At 50.2% G+C, this 23,139-nt stretch overlaps 1 protein-coding gene and 1 non-coding gene across 19 annotated transcripts in view; one reads left to right on the top strand and one right to left on the bottom strand.

The window, feature by feature from the left end:
• CELF1 (CUGBP Elav-like family member 1) overlaps nucleotides 1-10,781 on the top strand; it is a 67,959-nt gene extending 57,178 nt beyond the window's left edge. For 14 of the 18 annotated variants that reach the window (XM_057750460.1, XM_057750471.1, XM_057750458.1 and 11 more), the window contains 6 exons: nucleotides 873-1,001; nucleotides 1,362-1,475; nucleotides 2,209-2,394; nucleotides 6,160-6,303; nucleotides 6,755-6,921; nucleotides 10,295-10,781. In XM_057750460.1, the coding sequence (XP_057606443.1) occupies nucleotides 873-1,001; nucleotides 1,362-1,475; nucleotides 2,209-2,394; nucleotides 6,160-6,303; nucleotides 6,755-6,882 (701 nt within the window). In that variant the 3' untranslated portion in view covers nucleotides 6,883-6,921; nucleotides 10,295-10,781. Of the gene's footprint in view, nucleotides 1-872; nucleotides 1,002-1,361; nucleotides 1,476-2,208; nucleotides 2,395-6,159; nucleotides 6,304-6,754 lie in introns of all 18 variants that reach the window. The other 4 variants (XM_057750455.1, XM_057750457.1, XM_057750454.1 and 1 more) reach the window with 3 other exon arrangements.
• Nucleotides 3,713-3,818, bottom strand: LOC130829517 (U6 spliceosomal RNA). Its single transcript, XR_009047550.1, has one exon. It is a non-coding gene; the product is annotated as a U6 spliceosomal RNA (small nuclear RNA).
• Nucleotides 10,782-23,139: the final 12,358 nt, after the last annotated feature.

The following is a 23,139-nucleotide window of genomic DNA, read 5'->3' on the forward strand; positions in this document are numbered from 1 at the left end:
GCGGCCTGGCTCAGCCGGTGGGGTACGGCCAGGCACGTGCGTCTGAAGAAGAGCTAGTCTGGGGTGAACTGCGCTACGCCATTGGGAAACGTTTGATAGGAGTTTATTTTTGTCCCAGGGACTCAGAGGTTGCTGTTTTATTCGAAAAGTTGCTAGATTGTAAATCTGTGTTACAGCCTTTTTATTCTCATGAATTCTCAGCCCCCACCCATCTGCCTTTCCATTGTCTAGTAAATTGTTTGCCACACATTGTCAGTGCAGTTCCGCTGTCTTGCTCTCCTTCTACCTGTGTTGCCTAGGTCCTAGTTGGAAGTCTGTTCCTCACTGTTTTTTCCTCTCTTTTTCTGATGATTAATCTGCTATTCGAGGGGCAGTTTTTTCTTTGTTCTCTTTACTCTTGCTGTTTTCACATGGATTCTCCTGTCTTTCCTCCATGGCCTTCTGGATCTCTACTGCATTTTCTGCTTGTTCACCTCCGTGGCAGAACAGATCCCCTGTAAAGTATGAGTGAGGGGCTCAGCTGCAGGCGCGTTCCCTGCCGCAGGTTTTGGCATTGTTCTCTCAGATACCTGGCTCCATGGTAGATCACAGAATCCGCCCCTCTTTTCTCATTTCCTAATTGCCCATCCATTTATTAATGCTCACTTGGGCTGGCATGCTGTTGGATTGGACCTCCCTTATCTGAGGAAATGTCAAATTTCTGGATGAGTTGAGGGATCTGAATCTTTTTAGAGCTCTGCGGTATTGCCTGTAAGGCTTATCTAGAACAGTTCTTCTTTGGGACCAGCCTTCTGCCAATGTGCACGGTCGCTGCTGGAGCGGATATGAGGCACCCTTACCTGCTGGCTGATCTCTTGCTTTGAATGTTGCAGGGTTAAATGCAATGCAGTTACAGAATTTGGCTGCACTAGCTGCTGCAGCTAGTGCAGCTCAGAACACACCAAGTGGTACCAATGCTCTCACTACATCCAGCAGTCCCCTCAGCGTACTCACCAGTTCAGGTAAGCATGGAATAGGGGCCAGTGTGCCCTTGTGTGCCTTGGGCAGAATCCCAGGAGAGGAGCATGTCATTCTGGAGAATAGCTGTAACACCCATTTCCAAAGGGGTCAGATCATGAACAGTAAATTTTCAAATGTCATCTTCCAGCTTAAGGGAGATCTCATAGTTTTTAGTTTGTTGCAGTCATCACTTGCGTCTGTGTCCTGCAGGGACAGCTGTCAAAATCAGTACCTGGGGGCAAAACCAGTAACTGAAAACCTCCTTTTAAAGAGAATACTTGACTAATATAACTTGCACTTTGGTTCCTGTTGACATGAGAAGGCACGTGGTGGCTTGAGTTTAACTCGTGGGTGTCTGATAGCAGGGTCCTCGCCGAGCTCCAGCAGCAGCAGCTCTGTCAATCCCATCGCCTCCCTTGGAGCCCTGCAGACATTAGCTGGAGCAACAGCAGGCCTCAATGTCAGCTCTTTGGCAGGTGAGAGTCCCTGGATGTCATCAAGCCATTCTTTGTGCAGGTAGCACATTTTAAACAGCTCTGGTAGGGGCACCATTAGAATGAATGATTGGGGTGACCCAGTGAGGTTAGACCTGATCATGGGAGTTTGAGTCAGACCTGATGGTTAAATCCCATCCCTGTCCCTTAACTGTCTGTAACTTAAGACCACCTTTCTAAGGTCATTTTCTCATCTATGAAGTGGCAGTAGAATACTTTGAGAGTTAGTAAATTAAATGAGAAAGAACATAGGTAAAGTGCTGGGCATATTACTTAGTACAGTGTCTGGCACATAGTACATGCTTAATAAATGTTAACAGCTATTTTGATGATAGGATTTGCCCACATCTTGTCATAGACCATAGGTACCCCCCTTAATCCCCGGTCCTGGGACTCTTATTTTACCACATTGCAGCTCTTTGTGAGACGATGGCAGCAAAGCCAAATGAAACGTGGGGCAAGTCTTACAAGTGGTATCACTTCTTGCACAGGCTGGAAGAAGATAATGGGCGGAGTCACACCTGAGTGTGACATTTTTAAATGTCCCCATTAGCCACCAGGCCTGGTGAGTGTCCTGAAATCTGACCAGTCAGATCGATATTCCTCCTCAGGGAGAAGCTAAGAATGAGATGAAAGTTTGGAGTTTGTCTTTGGGATCCGTTGAATCTTTCCAATCTTTTAATCCTGCTCTTCTCCCGTCCCACCCCCAACCAAGGGATGGCTGCTTTAAATGGTGGGCTGGGCAGCAGTGGCCTTTCCAACGGCACCGGGAGCACCATGGAGGCCCTCACGCAGGCCTACTCGGGGATCCAGCAGTATGCTGCAGCGGCACTCCCCACTCTGTACAACCAGAACCTGTTGACACAGCAGAGTATTGGTGCTGCTGGAAGCCAGAAGGAAGGTGAGTGCCAGGGGAAACGGGAGTCGGGCGGGGCGGTGACTCCATCTGCACCAGCTCTGAGAGGCAGGCAGGGCCCCGGAGAGCCATCTAGGTGGTCAGGCCAACACGTCTCTTTGGCAGTGTCATGGGTAGACTGAGAAACTGTGATCTGCTTCTGGAATGTTTTCTGGATGTGGCTCAGATCAGAGCCTCTTTACACCCTCCTGAGATGGGGCTGCAGGGTTTTTTTGTTTGTTTGTTTGTTTTAGGGTTTGGATTCAATTTTTTTTGATGTTTTTGGTTCAGAAAACCTCAAGTCAAGACATAGGTTGAATCTGGGTCTGTGATGCCCCTAGGAGCACATCAGAGAAGTTCATTCACCTTCTCCCTGTTGTGATGAAGTTTCATTGTAGGCCATTTAGGCTCTCTTTCTGGTACACCGCCAGAATTATAAAAACGAGTACCAGCCCTGGGACAGGCCCTTGGCCCTCCCCTCATATGGATGCTTTGCTCAGCTTCTCTGCTTTCTTCCCATACATAGAACCGCCCCTCACTTTCCTCCACCGACGCAGTGGGCCTCTGGGGCTGCAGTTCTTAGATGAAGAAACATCCTGGCCTTATTGTGTCCGACACCGTTTGGCAGTCTGTTTTTTTGGGGGGTTTTGTTTGTTTTTTAATTAACAGTGTTGTGCTTGCTTCTGCTGCACAGCAAAGTGAACCAACCATACGTAAAAACATATCAGACTTCCCTGGTGGTGCAGTGGTTAAGAATCCACCTGCTAATGCAGGGAACACGGGTTTGATCCCTGGTCCGGGAAGATGCCGCAGAGCAGAGCAAGTAAGCCTGTGCGCCACAACTGCTGAACTGCGCTCTAGAGCCCGTGTGCTGTAACTGCTGGAGCCTTCGTGCCTGGAACCCATGCTCTGCAACAAGAGAAGCCACTGTACTCAGAAGCCCACTTGCCGCAACGAAGAGTAGCCCCCGCTAGCCACAACTAGAGAAAGCCCATGAGCAGCAGCGAAGACCACATGCAGCCAAAGATAAAAACGTATCACCTCCCTTTTGGATTTCCTTCCCATCTAGGTCACCACAGAGCACTGAGTTGAGTTCCCCGTGGTGTACAGCAGGTCCTCACTAGGTATCCATTTCATGTCCGGTGGCGTATGTGTGTCAGTCCCAGTCTCCCAATCGATCTCCCCTCCCCACCCCCAGTGTCCACACATTTGTTCTCTACATTTGTGTGTCTGTTTCTGCTTTGCAGACAGGTTCATCTGTACCATTTTTCTAGATTCCACATATATGTGTTAATACATGATATTTGTTTTTCCGGCTGGCTTCACAAAAATGGAATGTTTCATGAATTGGTGTGTCATCCTTGCACGGGGCCATGCTAATCTTCTCTGTATCATTCCAGCTTTGGTATGTGTGCTGTTGAAGCGAGCACTGGTAGTCTGCTTTTGTCAGGAAGTCTTCTCTGTGAATTATGAATTTGCCAGAGGATATCTTCTGTCTAGATGTCGCTTTTAGCTCTGTCGTTTGGCATTTTCCTCACTTTTTGATCTGTGCTTTTCCTGATTGAGGACAGACTGAAGGATGATGAGACAGGAAGAATTATGGCCCATGGGTTGATGGAGTGGGAAGTATGTGCTTTGACATAAATGGTATTAAAGTCAGGAGAGGCTTCCTAAGCAGAAAGATGCCTGAAAGTGGTTTGTATGAATAGAAAGTCCTGCCGACGTCTCTGTGCTCCTATATCACTGGTTTTTCATAACCAGGAGCTGGCAAAATTTAAGCACTGATGTAGGAAAAAAAGTAAGTATCCTCTCTTGCTTTAGCAGCAAGGAGTCTTGGTGTAGTGCATCTTTACCTGCTCTGTATTGGACATTTATGTGCCCTAGGATGTGGGGGAACTGATGGAACTCTGGAGACAAACAGTGAACAGAAGCCTGAGGTGTTCCAAATGGTGCTCTGAAGAATGATGAACAGGAAAGGGGACTAGAGAGTGCCAGAAAGATAGCATTTTATATAGAGAAGGCAGTCTCTAAGTTGATGTTTAGGTAAAGACCTTAAGGAAGTAAGGAAGCACGCCATGCGTGTATCTAGAGGAAGAAGAGTAGTGTGGCAGAGGAACCGCAAGTGCAGAGACCCTGAGGCGGCAGTGTTCCTGTGTGTGACAACAGCAAGGAGGCCACAGTGGCTGGAGACTGTCTGGGCTGCTATTGTAATAAAACTTTTTTTGAAGATGTGGTACATATATACAATGCAATACTACTCAGCCATAAAAAAGAATGAAATAGTGCCATTTACAGCAACATGGATGAACCTAGAGATTATCATACTAAGTCAGTCAGGCAGAGAAAGACAAATATCATATGATATCACTTATATGTGGAATCTTTTTAAAAAATGGTGCAAACGAACTTATTTATGTATGTATGTATGTATGTATTGTCTGTGTTGGGTCTTCGTTGCTGCACACGGGCTTTCTCTAGTTGCTGTGAGTGGGGGCTACTCATTGTGGTGCGTGGGCTTCTCATTGTAGTGGCCTCTCTTGTTGCAGAGCACGGGCTCTGGGAGCGTGGGCTTCAGTAGTTGTGGCACATGGGCTCAATAGTTGTGGCTCATGGGCTCTAGAGCACAGGCTCAACAGTTGTGGCGCACGGGCTTAGTTGCTCCATGGCATGTGGGATCTTCCTGGAGCAGGGATCGAACCTGTGTCCCCTGCATTGGCAGATGGATTCTTACCCACTGCACCACCAAGGAAGTCCCCAAATGAACTTATTTACAAAACAGAAAGAGTCACAGATGTAGAAAACAAACTTATGGTTACCAGGGGGAAACGGGGGTGGGGAGAGATAAATTGGGAGATTGGGATTGATATATACACACTACCATATAGATAACTAATAAGGACCTACTGTATAGCACAGGGAACTCTACTCAGTACTCTGTAATGACCTATATGGGAAAAGAATCTAAAAAAGAGTGGATATATGTATAACTGATTCACTTTGCTGTACAGCAGAAACTAACATGACATTGTAAACCAACTATAGTCCAATAAAATGTTTTTTAAAACCTCTTCTTTGGTCAGGAAATCAAGTGTAAGTGGTTGAAGAGGAAAGCATATTTTATTTTTGAGCTTAGTTGTTTATCATAGGCGCATTTTAAAAGCATATTTTAACTGAGGCACAATTTACATTTGGTGAAATTCACCCTTTTGGGGATATAGCTCTATGAGCTCTGAGAAACGCACATAGTCACGTAACTGCCACCAGATGTAGAACGTTTCTATCACCCCTAGAAATTTCCTCGTGTCTCTTTGTAGTCAGTCCCTGCCCCACCTGCCTCTCTGGCAGCTGCCAATCTCTTTGCTGTCCCTGTAGTTTCGAGGCGCAATTTTGAAGCCTGTTTTATTTATGATATCTTTCTACCTCCTTTTCTGTTGTTCCTCTGTAACCCTCTAGTCTCTGGTTTTATTGCTCTACATGCACATCTGTCTGCTTTGTTGTCCCAGCACACCATCCTCCCACAAGGCTGAACTCTGACCTCTGTCAGTGAGACAGAGCACGAGGGTGGTGAACAGGAAAGAGGGCAGGGACCTGTTTCAGTGATTGCTCTTCATCTCCCTGCTTTGTATTTGGAGAATCGGTTCAGTTCTCCAGATGAATTTCTGTTTGTTGGGATGCTGAGAATTTTAACACAGGTGGAAATGAGAGTCACTTGGTGCAGGGGGATGAATGGGCTTGACACTGATACCTTTTCCATCAATGGGAATTTTGAAGGTCCAGAAGGAGCCAATCTGTTCATCTACCACCTGCCCCAGGAGTTTGGAGACCAGGACCTGCTGCAGATGTTTATGCCCTTTGGGAATGTCGTGTCTGCCAAGGTTTTTATAGACAAGCAGACAAACCTGAGCAAGTGTTTCGGTATGTTGGTGTTTCTCTTGTTGTCGGGAGGGTTAAGTTTTTAAGTTTTTACCAAGGAGAAAGGAAGAGATGGGGCTGATAGCAGAAAGTTCTGAGTTTGAGTTTATAGTTTAACTTAGCCTTGGGCAGGTTACATTACCTCTTTTTGAGCCTCCGTTTTTTCGTTTCTGTAGTGGGAGTGATGATTTCTGCTCGCCCTGTCACTCCAGGGGTAAAAATAATGTATGGAAAATGGCTTGGCCATGCAAGCTTTAGGGTACTACGTAGATAGATGTCACCTGATACTGTTGGGAACCTGATTTCTTTCATGTGATATAATTTCAAGAATTCTTGTCCCTGTTGAGAAAAGTTGGGGTTTGAGACGACGCTCGTAGGGTCTCTGTCGCGTAAGGGGGACAGAGGATCTGCTGGCTTCGTCGCGTGGCTCACCCGGCCTTGTGCTCGGACGCAGGTTTCGTAAGTTACGACAATCCCGTTTCGGCTCAGGCTGCCATCCAGTCCATGAATGGCTTCCAGATTGGCATGAAGCGGCTTAAAGTGCAGCTCAAACGTTCGAAGAATGACAGCAAGCCCTACTGAGCGTGCTCCCCTCTGAGACTGGAGTGAGAGGGTCTTCTGGTAAGTGGGGGAGGAGCACCCGTAATGATTCGAAGCCCTAAGGCTGTGTGTTGACAGCCCCGGACCCTGATCCCTGCCACTCTCGCAGGCACAGCTTGCCCCGAAGACGCGGCTACTGCCTTCTGTGGGAATTTCGCTTCGTACAGAGGACAAGTTTGTGCTTTGGTTTCCAGTGTTTTACTTTGGAGTTTAGGTGCCATATCCTGAGGTTTTTTTTGTTTTTTGTTTTTTTTTTCTTTATTTAAAAGTTTGCTGTGTTTGTAACCAGTGTGTGTTGAGAAGGACCAACATCAAACTGCCCTGGGGGAGGAGGGGGCATAGAGAAACATTAAAAAAGATCAGAATTTGTCGCAAACCACCCCAAGAGAGGACTGAGTAAAACAAAAAATTGACCCCCAACATCTTCCTGAGCGCGAGAGTGGGTGAAATGAGAACTGACATCCAAGAGCTTTTGGGGGGCGGAGGAGGTGGGGTTGACTTTGGAGAGTGAGAGTGACTTGACACCCAACAGCCCTGGGAGCTGGAGGCGAAAACTCCTTGAGAGCTGCCTTCTGTGGAAATACTGAGTTCTTGCCACCTTTTTTTTTTAGATTTTTGTCTGGGATTTCCGCCCCTCTTTCTTAAGAAGGGGCTAACAATTCTCTGGAAATAAAGCACCTGATACATTAGCCTGACATACGCAAAAAGCAGGGATGCATCACCCATTACCAGCTTTCCCAACCAGCCATTTGTGTTGGACTGGCCATGCCTTCCTGGCTGGTGGCTGCTAAGAAGAAGCAGCGGGTCAGAGAGCTCTTTTTCAGTTTATCTCAACACCAAACTATGAGGCCGTGGCCCATTTCTACCAGGTCCCTTTAAAGAAGGCCTGTAGGGAAGACACTGTCTGGTTTCCTTTTTTGTAGTTGACCACAGCAAGGAATGTCACTTCCATCCCAGCCACAGTTTTCTCATGAGGGTCGATCCAAGAAGGGCTTATAGGATCTGGCTGAAGGGAGCACCTCTCCTGAGCAGAGGGATCAAAAGCCATTGAGTGGGCGGAGGAGGAGCCTGCTTCTTGGTGTGCCTCCGTCGTAAGGTCCCTTTGAGCCCGTGCTGTGTTTGCCGTTGGCCAGCACTCCGTACTTAGGAGGATTGAGAAATCCACGTTTGCCTCCGTGGTTGAGAGGTCCCAGATGTCGTGTCCACACGGAGGCAGGCCCCTCTTCTGACCACGCCAGCCCCATTTTCTGCTCTTGGCGACAGAGGAGACAACAGGACGTTTACAGCCTCCACATGGATTTGGTGTTCTCGTACCTCAGTATTACCGTGTTCATGTTTGTCCACGCGCTTACCGTTAGCTCCCTGCTGTCTCCCGCAGGTCTCCCTCCAGCTCTTGCCTGTGACCCACACAGCCTGGGCTCTGCCTCTGCTCCAAGAAACGCTGTGGGGGCGGCGAGCCGCGAGGGCACGCTGTTGGGAATGTGTACCTGGGCAGAAGTGGCCCTGTTAAGATATGCTCTTAGCCAAGGCCAGGGACCAAGTCCCTGGGATCTTACACCTCACAGACGTCCGTCCTGACCCCTAGCAGCAGAGGTGAGATTAAAGGGGTTGGTTTGCTGTGAAGTCAGCTGGGGGCTCTCCTGGTCCTGCTGTCCATCTGGGCCACAGACAGGGATGGACGGTCTTGCTGTTGCGCAGGTAGTTGGTGGTGTTGGATTACCCCCCTGAAGCTGGGACGGCTGCTCCCTTCTCATAGGGATAACTTGGGTCTGTTGTCCTCCGAGAAACATGAAACATACGTCTTAAGCTGAACCACGTAAACTTGAATTCCGCGCACTGGGAGACATGTGTCCTGTGTTTCAAGGATAAAACTGTTCCAAAGGCTTCCAGGGTCATGATGGGATTTTTTAAATAAATGCAAAAAATAAAAATAAAAAAGAAAAAAGAAAACAAAAAAAAAAAAAAGAAAAAAATGCTAGGTTGGGGAGGCGCTGTTCTGAATCCCAACCGGCTGGAACCAAGAATGTCGTTTCTATTTTTATAGAAGTTTTATACAGCTCCGGGGTGGAGAATATTTATTACCTAAATTATATCTCTGGAAAAGGCCAGGATTTTGTAGAATCCAGAATGTGATTGTTGTACACGCAGGGTGCTGTGTATGATTGCGACTACTGACTTTCTGTGGCCGTCTGCAGCCCAGCTCCTCTGCCGGCGGGGAGGGGCTCATGCTGTGACTGGGCGGAGGAGAGAGCTGTGCTCCGCAGGCCGCTGCCGGGGCTGTGACCCCAGCCTTCTGTTCTGTCTTCCTCCTGGGCCCTCGTGGGGTTTTCCGAAGCCCGGAACTCCACTCTCGTCCCACTTTCTCCCCTTTCTCTCCCTCCTCCCCCGTTTCACGATTATTTGTACACGTGTTTGTCCCGGGCTCTGGGACCTTAGGAAACCCCTTCCATATTGGCGTGAAAGGTGGAGGTATAATCAGCCCGCCTTTGGTACCTGGCCCTGAGGTCTCACGCCTGCGCGTGGGCTCTTGTTTCTGCCGGGAGCGTGCCCCTCCGCAGGGCCCTGAGCTGCCGCGGCGGCCCGCTGGTGAGCCCAGGCCCTGCGCTCTGCTCTCTTGCCCCTGCCCAGCGGTTCTCACGGCCGTGCTGCCCGTGAGCACAGTTCTCTCCCCAGGCCAAAGACGGCTTTGTGAAGAAGCTGCTCCCCGACAGGTCTCGCGGTGTGAGAGGGTTTAGCGCGGAGAGGGGAGATGCGCAGTCAAGTCTTAAGCCACCCTTTTCTGTTGTGTGGGGGTTTCACGTACATAAATCATAAATGTGTCTTTTGCTGTCGTTTCGTTTCTTCCTTGGGTTTCATCATGACATTGATTTGCCGTGAATGCAGCCAGACATTGTCCCCTGGGTCCCACGAGAGTGGCCAGGGCCTGCATGGAAGCTAAGAGCTTGGATTTCTGGGAACAAAGGGCCGTCCCCATAGGAGTGAGGCGAGGTCCTGGCCTAATTCCCTAAAGAGTGCTCCCCACCCCAGCCAGCCGCTGCGACGTGCTCCCCGAGTCTCGACCAGGAGGGCGGGGGAGAGGCCGAGCCCCTGCGCCACCCGCGACGCGGTCGGGTTGGGCGGTCGGGCGCTTCTGGGGAAATCCAAGCCTTAGGCTCCCTCTGTCTCTGGCAGTTGGATGTTTCCTTGGTGTCCTCCATGTCCTTTTTTTGACTTTTCCCTGTGTCCATTGTTAGCATGTGCGGAAGTTCCCTGTCCTTGCCCAGCCCTACCCCGCCCGCCTCCTCATTTCGGGGCTGTGCACAGTGAGTGTTCCTGTTCTCTCGCTCTTTGTTTGGATGTATTGCTCTGTGTAACTCAGTGGGTCTCCCTCTTTCTGGTTTGTTTTTTTTTCTAGATTCCTGCCGTTTGTTCATCGTTGTGCCTAAAGCATGTCGATGTGGCGTCAAGTACATCGTCCAAATCCCTGTCTCTTCAGCTTCTCTGATGCTTGAACTCTCACCTTTGACCTTGTGTTGACCTTTGATGCTGATGTGTATTTTTATTATGTTTGTTTCTTTCTTTGTTTTTTCTTTTTTCTTTCCTTTTTTTTTTTCTTTGTGCTGCCAAATTGGTTTTGCTAGAACGACTGCTGAAGGGGAAATATTTAAACGTGCATTTGAATATAAAAAAATCTATTTTTCTAGAACTTCATAAGATAACCACTTGATTTTGTGATTCCAATTCTTTGTAATTGTCTTCAGAGCAGCCCTACTAGCACATACCGCGTGGTGTTTGTATTTCTGTGAACACACAGCCAGTCCGTTTCTAGGCTTTGTTTCTCTGTGTGCTTCGTTTTAAAGACAACTTTGAAGTAAACAATGAAATAAAAGATGTCACTAAAACCTTTGAGGCTCCTGAGCACATTTTGCTGATATAGTTTGTGGGGCTTGAGGAGACCGCATGTGTTCCTATTTTTGTTTTTGAGTTCTCAACGGCAGAAAACCCCGGAACCCTTTTTCCTTGTTGACCACTGGCTGCCGTTTGGGCCCCAGCCAGCCCAGTGTCTTCTGCGGCTCTTCCCTGGAGCAGGCCTGCGGGGTCTGCAGACCCCTCAGCCCCGCTGGGCCCGCCTCCGTGCTTTGTTCCTGCCGTCTCCACAGCAAAATGTGATGCTTTGATTTTTTTGTTTTTGTATTGTTTTTGTGTTTTTGTTTTGAATTTTTCCTTTCCTACCAAGATTATGCCCAGAAAAAACAGGTTGTGCATGTTTCCTGCTGTTTCTTCACACCTTCGTATATATCACCTTCACCTCTCTGTTTTCTATAGTTTGTGCAAAAACTGACCGATTTAAAAGGGTTTCAAAGAAGCTGTTTTAAATTGTTGTGGGGTTGATTTTTTTTTTCTCCAAGATTGTATTGTTTTATTTTGAAGTGGCGACCTTCTCCTCTGTCGCCCTTAGAGCGTTCGCCTGTGCACTTAGACTGTCGCCTCATTTGGCCTGCCTGAGCGGGGGGGCCCCCGGGAGGCCCGCTGCTCTGCTCAGAGGTGGGTGGGAAGGGGGTCCAGAGAGGCACAGGAGCAGGGATAGAGCTCAGAAGGTGGCTGTGGGTGGGCACGAGGCTTAGCGCGTCAGGGGTCGTGAGCGTCCCTTGGCCCCGGAGGAGGAGGGTGCTCCCAGCCGCTCGGAGGCGGCCGTCCGTGCACGAAGCGGCAGCACGGCGGCCAGCGCTTTCCTAGGCGACAAGCACACGTCTGCAGTCTTCACACTGTTCGCAGCCCTGGGCGCCAGCCTCTTGCACTGGCTCTCCACTGCAGCTCTCTTCTCGCGTAGCTCGGGGGCTGGGCCTAAGGGCGAGTTTTTGTTTTCGCTTTTGTTTTTTTAATTGGGCGAAGAGCCGAATAAATAGCTGCTGTCCCTGGGTGCCAGGCAGGCCAGTTCCTCGGTGCCCCGAGGGGAACCTGCTGTCCTCTCCTGTGGCGCCATCCAGCCTCAGGGTCTTAGGACTTGAGCAGGAGTGTGAATGGCGAAGGGCGAGTCCAGAGGACATGAGAGGTCACGGGATGGATCTGAGGAGGTAAGAGGTTGCAGAGGGAGGAGTTTGGGATAGATCCCACCCAGGCCTGAGCTGCTGGTGGGTGAGAAAGCTGCGGAGTAGGATTTCCAGGGAAGGGTGGAGAGGGGCAGCCGAGGGGCTGGGGGGCGGGGCGGGGAAGGTAGAAGCACTGTTAGCATCACGCCTGCTGGGGTGGATAAAGGCAGGGGTCTCGGCAGGACTCCTGCTCTGGGACCTGGCAGGTTGCCTAGTGCTACGCTTGAGGCCATTCTTACTAGGAGGGAAGGGCGGCCAGGTGGAGGCCCAGTGTATGGTAGGCTGCTTAATTTCTTCGGAAGGGTGATTGGATGGGAGGAGACCAGGACCCCCAGCCTGAGCAAGACTGCCTTGCCCCCCACAGTCTGACTGCACAGAGCTGCCTCTGTCGGCAGAAGGCACTGAGGCTCCCCTTCCTGTGTGTTCAGAACCCACGTTTGCCAATATATTTTGCTTTCAATTCCAAGAGGAGCTCTGGGAAAACCTGTGGATAAAATCAAATGCCAAACGTTGGACGTTGTTTCCTTTTCCTTTTCTCTCTCTGATTGTTTTAATTGTTCTGTGATGGTTTTAATGGATTTGAGACCCTGGAGCGGCAGCTGCCTTTCTGATTTCCAGCTGCTTTTTGTGAATAATTTAAAAAGAAAAAAAAAAAAAGAAACTTTACATTTTGGAGACAAACCTGTGTGAGTTTTTTATTGGTACAAACGTTGTATTTAACACTAGGGGTTTTGTACAGTTTTTTGCCTTTTCTACTAGAAAACAATGTAAAGTGATTTCACAATGTGAAGAGAAAAAAATTGCCACTATGACCAAACGCACAGTCTGTTCTGCAGCAACAACGGGATTCAATCAACTCAACGTCGTGATTCAGCCGTAGAAATGCTTTTTCTTTACCTTGTTTGAGCTTCTCCTTTCTTTCCTGTTTTGATTTGCAAAAGAAAATGTCTTTTTTGTGTGAACTTGTGTTGTACTATGTAGAAAATTATGAATTTTACTTTAATGGTTTAAAAAAAAAAAAAAAAGGCAAGAAGAGCCCTTGTGGCTTTTCTGACCTCATCACAGAGTTTGTGTAGTGGATTAAAAAGAAAAAAAAGTTGTTACAAGTTTGGAGCAAGGGAGTATGTGTTTAAAAGGAACCTCCTTCCTTTTTTGTGTGTTTTTCCTCTTGTCCCAATGGGGAACCTAAATCTGTTTTAATTGCACAGACACACGGACAAAAAGTCATTTTGTATCTGCCAAGTGTGGTACCTTCCTTTGTTTATTTGCTATTAAACCGTTTGAGAAGAACTGAGGTTGTCTTCCGAGCTCGTGATTGCTGGGGCGGGGGGTCGCCCTCGGGGCTGGAGGGGCCGGGGGCGTTCCTGAGGAGGGGCGGGCACCCTGGTGTGGCTTCGTTTGGAGGCACCTGTCACGACGCAGAGGCACCACCCCCGACTCCTGGAAGAACCGAGTCCTTCCAGAAAACTGCCTTCTCTGTCACCCTGCGTTCTTCTCCGCGGCCCGGCCAACAGGAGGGGCACGCTGCAGGTTTCTGGCAGCCTTCATCTCGGTGCTGCTCGTGCCGCCAGCGGCGGCTGCCGCGCCGCAGAGCCGGCCCGGACCTGCTGCGGGCACGGGCCTTGCCCGGGCCGCGGTGCTCCTGCCCCGAGTGCTGCAGCGCCTTTCCTCCGCACTCTCACCTCGGAACAGGGTCACGGGAGGGCATTTCTGAGATTCCTTGGGTTTCCTACCCAGTCGTTCTCGATCACTCTCTGAGGGAGGCCCATCCTCCGGCCTCTGGGAGCTGCAGAGTCGGCCAGCCCCTGGGCCAGGAGTGCCAGGCCCTGTGGCCGGATGACGCGCGCCTGCTCCGTCGCGGCTCCCGCCGTCCTCCCTCCCCCGGGAGGCCCGTCCCTGTGAAGCCGCAGCCTGTCGAGGGCCGTGCCGCCCGCAGTGGCCTGTGGGTGGGCCAGGCCCCAGCCTGCTCCCCGGAGTCGCGCTCTGGGGGGTGTGTCTGGAGCGGCGTCTCCCAGTGGTGGTTGTACTGGCTGCTGGCCGGTGAAGGGCGTGTGCGGTGCTGGTCCCAGCGAATGTCCCCTGACTGTTGACCACCGTCCGGGGGCTGCGGGAAACTCTTGATACACGTTATGTGCGCGGGTCCCTATTACACCCCTGGGAGGGAGCTGCTGTTCCCATCCCCATGTAGCAGATGAGCACGCGGAGGTTAAAAGAAGTTGGGTTGTAGGCTCCCCTGGGGGTCCGGTGGTGAAGGCTCCGCGCTTCCACGGCAGGGGGTGAGGTTTGATTCCTGTTCGGGAGACTGAGATCCTGCATGTCGTATGGTACAGCCAAAAAAATAAGCAAAAATAATAAAAATACTTTATTTAAAAAAAAAAAAATTGGGTGTTGTTGTTTTTTTTTAAAAGCATTCATGCCACCCTCCCAAGAAAAGATAACCAACGTTACTATTTTTTTTATGCCGTAAGTTTATTTACAGACATCTTGTATGTTGAGTTAAACCCCTTGATCCTTTTTTCAAAGAGATCGCGCGCCTCTTAAAATGCTCCTCTTCATATCTGTCTCATGGAACCTCCCACCATGCCACGCCTCTCAGCTTGTCGAGTCTTAGTTCCCAGCCCAGGGATTGAGCCCCGGGCCCTCCGCAGTGAACGCGTGGAGTCCTATCCACTGGGTCGCCAGGGAAGTCCCTCATGGGTTATTTTTTAGGCTGTTGGTGTCTTGCTGTGTAAAGAAAGGTGCAGCAAATCCAGATCCAAAGTACAGAGTCATCTTGTTTCCCACCGAGAATGGTAAATCCTCCCCTGGCCTCTCCTCATAGAGGCTCCTGCAGACCGCAGAGGCCGGGAACCACCGGAGGCTCTGCTCTGTCGCAGAGGCTGAGGGCGGGCGGGAGGAGCGGCAGCGGCACACCAAGGCCGCCTTGCCTCACGGCCTTGCTCCCCTGTGGCTGCAGGTACTATTATACGTCACTGCCTTTTTTTCCCATGCACGTGTTAAAAATAAAACCAGGATCATACTAAAAAGAAGAGGTTGGGTTGCCCCTGGAAAGCGGTGTGCCCTCAGAGTCAAACCAGGTCCACCTGACTTGCAGCCCCTTTGAGTCAGGAAAAGCACGTCCGTGTGCCTTAGGTAACCTGTGCCGTCTCCGTCACGCGGGATTTGCATGCTGTCCTCGGCGCTCCAGGGAAGGGACCTCCGAGGGGCCCACGGCTCTGTGGCTCCCTCGGTGCTGCACCTCCAGCTCTGCCCTCGGGGTGGCCGTCTCCGTGTTTGCGGGGTGCGCTGGTGACTCTGCTCCTGGTTGTTGGTCAGCGTGCCCCTCCCTGCAAGGTGCCGCTTCGGTGAGGACTGGAGCGCTTCCTAGACGTCACTCCTGCCACGGTTCTTCTGTAGATCTGCTGCCACCCAAACTGTTCGTTACCTCATGTTTGTGTATTTATGTATGTTTTGCCTTGTGGTGAAAGTACATACGACAATTTTCTACTTTAACCATTTTTATGTAAACAGTTCAGTGACATTTAGTACGTCCACGGTGTTGCACAACCGTCACCACCTGATGTTTTAAATCAACATGAAATGCACCTTTTATAATTTTGCCTCATTCTGACCACGAGTATTTGTGAAGTCACAAGTTTGATGTCCTCATTGTATGTTTTAAAAATCCACAATAAGGGACTTCTCTGGCGTTCCAGTGGTTAAGACACCACGATTCCACTGCAGGGGGCACAGGTTTGAGCCCTGGTTTGGCGAACTAAGATCCCACATGCCACGCAGCGTGGTCAAAATAGAATAAAATACACATTAAGCTGCATAACTATCAGCATATATAAAATGCCCATGGGGTGGCTTCTCAAAGAGATCTGTGCTTCAACTGGGAAATCGGGTCAGGGTGGAGAGCCGGGCTTCCCCGTGGACTCCTTGCCCGTACCTGTTTCCTCTTCGATTAGAGGGGTGGTTGAACCTGAAGTTGTCTCCCGCCTAGCGCAGATGTTCTGTGACTCACGACGGAGGTGTTAGGTCTTTGCCTTAGGACTCCTGTATTCCTGAGATAGAACTTGATATAAAAATAGAATAGGGGAAAAAATAGAATGGGGACTTCCCTGGCTGTCCAGGGGCTAAGACTGTGCTTCCAAGGCCAGGGGCGCAGGTTCGATCCCTGGTTGGTGAACTGAAATCCCACAAGCTGCATGGCACGGCCAAAAAAAATTAAAAAAAAAAAAAGAAAAAAATGTCAAGTGTAACTTGAATGTCTTCCACTCTAACATCCTATTTAAAGGCTGTTGTTTCTCTGTAAAATTTACAAAAGGACTATACCAAAGGAACTGTTTTTAACCTCAAAAAAATTTTAGGCTTGTGCATCTTCATAATCATATCTGTGTCTTAATTAAACTGTATTTCTTTTAAAAACCCACATGCAGTCACCTTTTATTTTTGAACAGATTCCTCAGGCACCTGATTTTTGCCACACTCCTGGTTCCCGGCTTACTGGCTTTCTCTGTCAGTACACGGCCTCCCTAACTCTCCCAGGTATTTCACATACTGTGCTCACCTGAGCATCTCAGTCCCTGACGAAGAAAAGCCATCAGGAAGGAAATGAAAGAGCAGGTTTGTCCCTCCACCTCTGGGAATGTCAGAGTAGTGTCTGATAACATTGCCCTTCCAAGAGGAATCATAGATGGCTTTGCCTTGTGCCTTCCGTGTTTTCAAGCTCTTTTCTTCTCTCTGGGGGTCCTTTCCAACCCCCAGCCATCTGGTGTTTAATTCCTTCTGCATACATTGACTTTCTCTTCACTGGTAGTCTCCAGCTATAGAGAGGGCTCTTGTTCTTTTCAACCAAAGTCAGATCTTGGGATGGGGGAATTGAACACATTTTGACCCGGAAGGGCTGTCCCGACACGCCTGCAGCCGCGTCTGTAGGACCCTGCCTCCATCCCCACCCCCCACCCCCCACGCAGGGTCCCAGTGACCTGAGGCCGCCTGAGGTTTTGGGTGTCTTTAAACTGCCTGATTGGGGTATAATTCACACACTGTACAATTTGCCCACTTACAGCATCCAGGCCTGGTCTTGAGCGTTGTGCAGCCATCACCACAACCTAATGTTAGAACACGTTCATCGTCCTAAAAAGACGCCCCATACTCATTAGCAGTCACTCCCTTTCCCTTCCCATCCCATCCCCATTCCCAGCGCCTGGCAACCACCAGTCTTTCTGGTCTGTAGCTTTGCCTCTGGTGGGTTTGTCACAGAAACGCAGTCATACGGTACATATGTTTCGCACTTGGGCCTTCACTTAGCCCACCTCCTGAGGCATTTTCTCCTTTCCTTCCCATGCTCACAGCACGGGCCTCGGACCACCTGCTCCTGCCATGTCTAGTCCTTCTGAGCTTGTCTCCTTGCAGTCCAGCCGTGCTCCTGCAGTGCCCTGTTCCTTGCACTTCTCCCAGCTCCTCCTGTTACCTGCTGGGTCATCTGCCTCGCCCTGCATCTGGCAGTCTTCTAGACCTGTCTGCGTCGTCCAGCAGGATTACCCATGACCACTGTAGCTATTAATTAAAATTAAAAACCCCATTTCTCAATTTCACCAGTGGCTACAACATTGGACAGTGTAGGAGAAAGAACATTTCCATCGTCACAGCCCCGGTGGTCGGGACAGAGTAACTACCGCTTATTCGTTGTAGCCCCTGTGCCAGTCCACCCAGCAACTGGCCGCATGAGAAGGCAGAGACTAGGACAGAGACACTGCAGTTCTCTCTCCCAGCTCCACTAGAAGAGTTGAATTTTAACCCAGGTCAGCCTGACTCCAGTATCCCTGCCGAGCACAGTCCTTTGGGAGTGAGTGCTGGAGCTTGAGGGCCCCAGTTTAAATTCCACCTTTAGAGGGGAGCCTCGTGAAGGCGGGGCCCAGGCACCTATTGTTCTTCACTGGAGCCCCAGTGGCTGGTAGATAATAAGCATCCAGGAGACATTTAGTGAGTGAGTAAATGAACAAGTAAATACCAAAAGATGACAGTTGCTTTTGTCCAAGAGCTTCTGGGCGTGCTTTTTTCCCCCAACTACATGACGTTAGTTTTATTTAGAAATTTCCATCCACTCCAGAAAAAAGGGGATAACTTTTTTTCACACTTGTTTATGGATTGCTATCTTACCAGCCTGTACCCGAATTCTCTGTAGGCCCTCAGTGGCCATGAAACAAATGACAGCCAAGTCCCTTAGAGCGGCTTTACAGGAATCCTGCTAATACAGCTTCCTGCCCCGTGAGGACATCGATGCTGGCACCAGCTCTGCGGGCCCCTCTGCTGCTGGAGAGCCCCTCTGGCAGCCAGGGAAGGCCCTTGTGGGAGGGGAACCTATGTATGGCCCTCCAGTCCTGAGAGTGCCACTGACCTGGTCATTCCTGAAGTGGGGCGTGGGGTTTATATGACACAATGGCCTTTTTTTTTTTTTTTTTGGTAAGTTAAGGTTTGAAATTTTGGGGTTTTGGAGTTGTTTTTTTTTTTTTTTTTGCAAAACGTAATGTTATAGCAAAGGGCTTAGCGTGTGGTGGGAAAAGCCTGTGTTTAGGCGTCTGTTAATCCGGTTAATCATACCAGCTGTATGCCCTTGGGCAAGTGACTTGCTTCCTCATCTGCCAAGTGGAAATGAAAACGCCCCCCAGCAGGGCTGGGAAGCTGAGAGGTGGTCTCCATCACTGAGCACGGCGCGGCGCCCTTGGCAGACGTGCTCGTTCAGGCTGCTGGCAGCCCTGCAGAGAGCACGCCTTGCCCCGTCCCCCAGCCCACGCACTGATAACTGTCAAACAGATGGGGGAGGTGTGCTTCCAGAATTTCTATGTACAAAAATAGGTACATGCGTGATTTTTGCTAATAAAAATGAGATCCTGCCTTAATGTACGGAATGTTTGCATTCTTTTCAGTTACTGTGTCACGGGCACCCTTTCATCTGGGTACGTACACTGGTATCTACCCTTTTTACTTTTAGAGACTGCATAGCATTTTGTGGTTTCTCAATGACGGTCTTTTTTGGACACAGGTTATTTCTAGATTTTTCACTGTTATAAACTGTAAGAACCGATTCAAGGAAGGTTCGGGAGGTCCATTAGAGGGGGGGTTAGTGCAACATCGTGTTTTCAGAGCAAGCTCTTATTTGATCGTCTCATTTGGTTTTCACAGAAACCTTGCCAAAGAGGTAGAGCCCCATTTACAACTAGGAAGACAGATCTGTCGAGAGGGACAGACGTCCCAAGGATCCCGCTCATCGTGGCAGGAGGGACTTGGGACTGTCTCCTCCGGTTCCGTTTGTCATGCAGGGGCTGTGAATGCGGGTGCCTGCAGGGGCCAGACAGGTGATGCAAGCGTGCAAAAGGGGGCCCATCCAAGATGACAAGGGGCGCTTGGCTTCAGAGTCAAGGCAGGAATAGCAAGAGGCGGGGGCTGTGGGTGAACAGGAGGCATCGTGGTCTCTCGAGGCCGGACACCAGCCGCTTGACTGGCTGACGTGCAGACCTACGGTCCCGGGGATTGTTTGAGCTTCCAGTCTTCAAGAGAAGCAGGCAATGCGGATTCTTATCTGAAGTCTCCCAGGTAAGACGTGGAGCCAACCAACTTGGAAATCTTCAGCCCTGGCATGCCAGATTGTGAGCCCTGCTTCCGGCCCAAACTTTATTTTCTACTTTCAGTTCTAAAACAGGGATCTGAAATGTACCAGGCCCGTAGCTGGCACCTGACGCAGCAGGCACTTAAAACAAGCCCCAGGCCCCTGCTGTCCCGTTACCCCGTGAGGCTGGATGGCCCAGAAAGGACTCCGTCTGTGACGCGCCCTCCTGGTTCCGCTGGCCTTTTGTCAGCCTTCATTGCTGGGCGTTGGTGAGCACATCTTGATTCTGGTCACCTTTTCCTTAGCCTTCTCTGTGTACATTTCTTCTCACCCAGGCCAGAGACTTGGACAACATTCCCAGTGGGCGTGGGCGTGTCTGGTGAAAATCACTGATTCCTGAAAACGTGCAGTTCCCCTTCATGTTTCTCCCTGTGCTCTTTTCTGGGACAGTGTCGTGGTGAAGAGGAGGACCCCCAGAGTCACACGGCTTGGGGTCCAGCCCTGCTCCGTCTCTCGGTCGTCGTGTGGTCTTGAGCAGATCACTGTGCCTTTGGGTGCCTCCCGGTGATCTGTAAGCTGGAAGATATACTCAGCTTAGGACATGTTAGTTGTTACCCTCTGTTGGTCTCCTCTCACTTTGCCAGGGGCTGTGCAGGTGCTGGTGGTACAAAGACCACACCCTTGCCCTCAAGGAGCATGACCTTGACCTAACTGTGCAGTGGTCAGCAAATTGCTGACTCTGGGACAGAGGCAACGCTGTCAAGTTTTTTTAAGTTTTGAGATCATTCGAGTTTCCAGGCACCCAGAAGGCTGTGGTCCCAGACTCCTGTGGGTTACTGGGGCAGGCGGCCTGTCCCCTTCCCTTCCTGCCAAGGACTCGACTCGGATTCTTGCTGGCCTATATCTGGACTACAAGTGGGAGAGAATCTCCCGGCTCTTCAGCACTTTCCCTGTGGGTCCAGCTTCCTTCCCCTCTGGACCCAGCTTCAACCCAGGACCCACCTTCCCAGCCGAGAGGACGATCCCGGCCAACGCTCCTATGCCAGCGGCTCCCCACCTCCCCCTTTCCCAGCTCCTGTGGTCTGGGTTCAAGAGCACTTCCCCCGGGCCTCCTGGTGTCCTTGTCTACTCCATCCCTTGGACCTCTGCTGAGCCGTGACCCTGGGGCATGGACACACACACACACACACACACACACACACACACCCGCCCCCAGATTGCCCCACTCTGGACCCATCTTGCTGGCAATAAGAACTGGCAGGAAGTCATCTCTGCCTCTGCCTAGTTTCCCTGGGATGAGGCAGACATGCCAGACTGGCTTGGAAGCCTGGAGTGGTTGCTTTAATTTTCAAAATCAAACTTTCATTCCCTCCCTTTTTTCCCCATTCATTCATTGGACGTATTTGTGGAGCGGCCGCTGTGTGCCAGGGCTTGCTTTGGAGAAACGGTCAGTTGTGAATGGGATGAAGTCCCTGCCCACACGTGTGAGTGGGGAAGCAGACGCTAAGCCAGTAACCTCATTAGTGAACATAGATGCATAGAGAGAAAGCGTGTATCAGAATGGAATGTAATAAGCTGTTCCACCCCAACGAGGACCCAATGGGCAGAATGTCGGGGTGGGGAGAAGGAAAGCCACCACCAGGGGCAAAGGCCCTGGAGCGAGCAGGTTGCAGTTCCTCACAAGGTGAACAGAGAGTTACCTATGACCTAGCAATTCCACGCCTAGGTGTATACCCAAGAGATACGACAACATGTGTCCACATGAAAGCTTGTCCATGAATGTTTTTAGCATCATTCATAATAACCAAAAGGGAAACAACCCAATTGTCCATTGACAAGTGAATGGATAAACACGGTATATTGTACCATGAATACTCTTCAGCCGTAGAAAGGAATTAAGTACTGATTCATGCTACAGTAGAGATGAACCTTGAACACGTTATGCTGAGGGAAAGAAGCCGCTCACAAGAGGCCGTGTAGTGTGTGATTCCATTCCCATGAAGTATCCAGAGCAGACAAGTCCGTGGGAAGCAGACTGTGGCTGCAGGCCGCAGTTGTTTGCTCAGGCTGCCGTCACTGTGCAGCAGATGGGGGGCTTCAACAATGGAACGTCATTTTCTCATAGTTCTGGAGGCCGGAAGTCAGGGGTCAAGGTGTTGAAAGGGTTGGTTTCCTTCTGAGGCCTCTCTCCTTGGCTTGTCGACGGCCCTCTTTCTCCTCCTCTGTGGATCCGTGTCCTAGTCTCTAATGACACGAGTCATATTGGATCATGGTCCCCTCTGCGGACCTCATTTTACCTCTTTAAAGATGATGTCTCCAGGGAATTCCCTGGTGGTCCAGTCGTTAGGACTCCTTGCTCTCAATGCCGAGGACCTGGATTCGACCGCTGGTGGGGGAACTAAAATCCTACAAGCCAGGTGACAGGACCAAAAAAAGATGCTGTCTCCAAATAAGCAACAGTCTGCGGGTGGCGGAGGGGTGGTCTGCATCGCCACATCCACATGTGGATGGGGGCACAGTTCAGCCCCCACACCACCAAGGAGCGGGGTGACTGCCGACGAGCACAGAGCTTCTTCTCAGGCTGATGAAAACGTTCTGAACTAGTGCTGACGAACGCAGAAGCTTGTGAATACAGGCGCACCTCGAAGATACTGCGGGTTTGGTTCCAGACCGCCACAATAGAGCAAACATCGCCATAAAGCAAGTCACACGGGACTTCTCTGGTGGCGCAGTGGTGAAGAACCCACCTGCCAATGCCGGGAACACGGGTTCGATCCCTGGTCCGGGAAGATCTCACATGCCGCGGAGCAACGAAGCCCGTGCGCCACAGCTACTGAGCCTGTGCTCTAGAGTCCCCGAGCCACAAGTACTGAGCCTGAGTGCCACAACTATTGAAGCCTGCACGCCTAGAGCCCGTGCTCCACAACAAGAGAAGCCACTGCAATGAGAAGCTCACGCACCACGATGAAGAGTAGCCCCCGCTCTCTGCAACTATAGAAAAGCCCATGCACAACAATGAAGACCTAATGCAGCCAATAAATAATACAATAAATTATTTAAAAAGTTACGTCTACGCTATATTGTAGCCTATTAAGTGTGCAATAGCATTATGTCTAAAAAAACAATGTTGGGACCTAAACTAAAAAATACTTTGTTGCTAAAAAATGCTAACCATCATCTGAGCCTTTAGTGAGCCACAGTAATAACATGGAAGCTCACTGCTTACCCCTCACTGTAACAAACAGAATAATGAAGGAGCTTGAAATATTATGAGAATTGCCAAAATGTGACACAGAGACAAGAAGCGAGCATACACTGTTTGAAAAATGGCGCCGATAGACTTGCTTGATGCTGGTTTGCCACAAATCTTCCATTTGTGAAAAACGACATCTGAGAAGTACAGTAAAATGAGGTATGCTTGTATACTAAAAACCACTGTCCATCTGAGAGGACAACTTTGCCCTGAGGCAAGAAGGAGCCTGGGGTGCGGAGAGGGAAGAGAAGGACGGGGTGAGTCTAGCTGGTGGGGTTGGAAGGGGCCTCTCTCAACCCCAGGAGCCCCAGAGCTTCACGGGC

This window comes from Hippopotamus amphibius, chromosome 9 (assembly GCF_030028045.1).
Source record: "Hippopotamus amphibius kiboko isolate mHipAmp2 chromosome 9, mHipAmp2.hap2, whole genome shotgun sequence".
Classification (NCBI taxonomy): Eukaryota; Metazoa; Chordata; class Mammalia; order Artiodactyla; family Hippopotamidae; genus Hippopotamus; species Hippopotamus amphibius.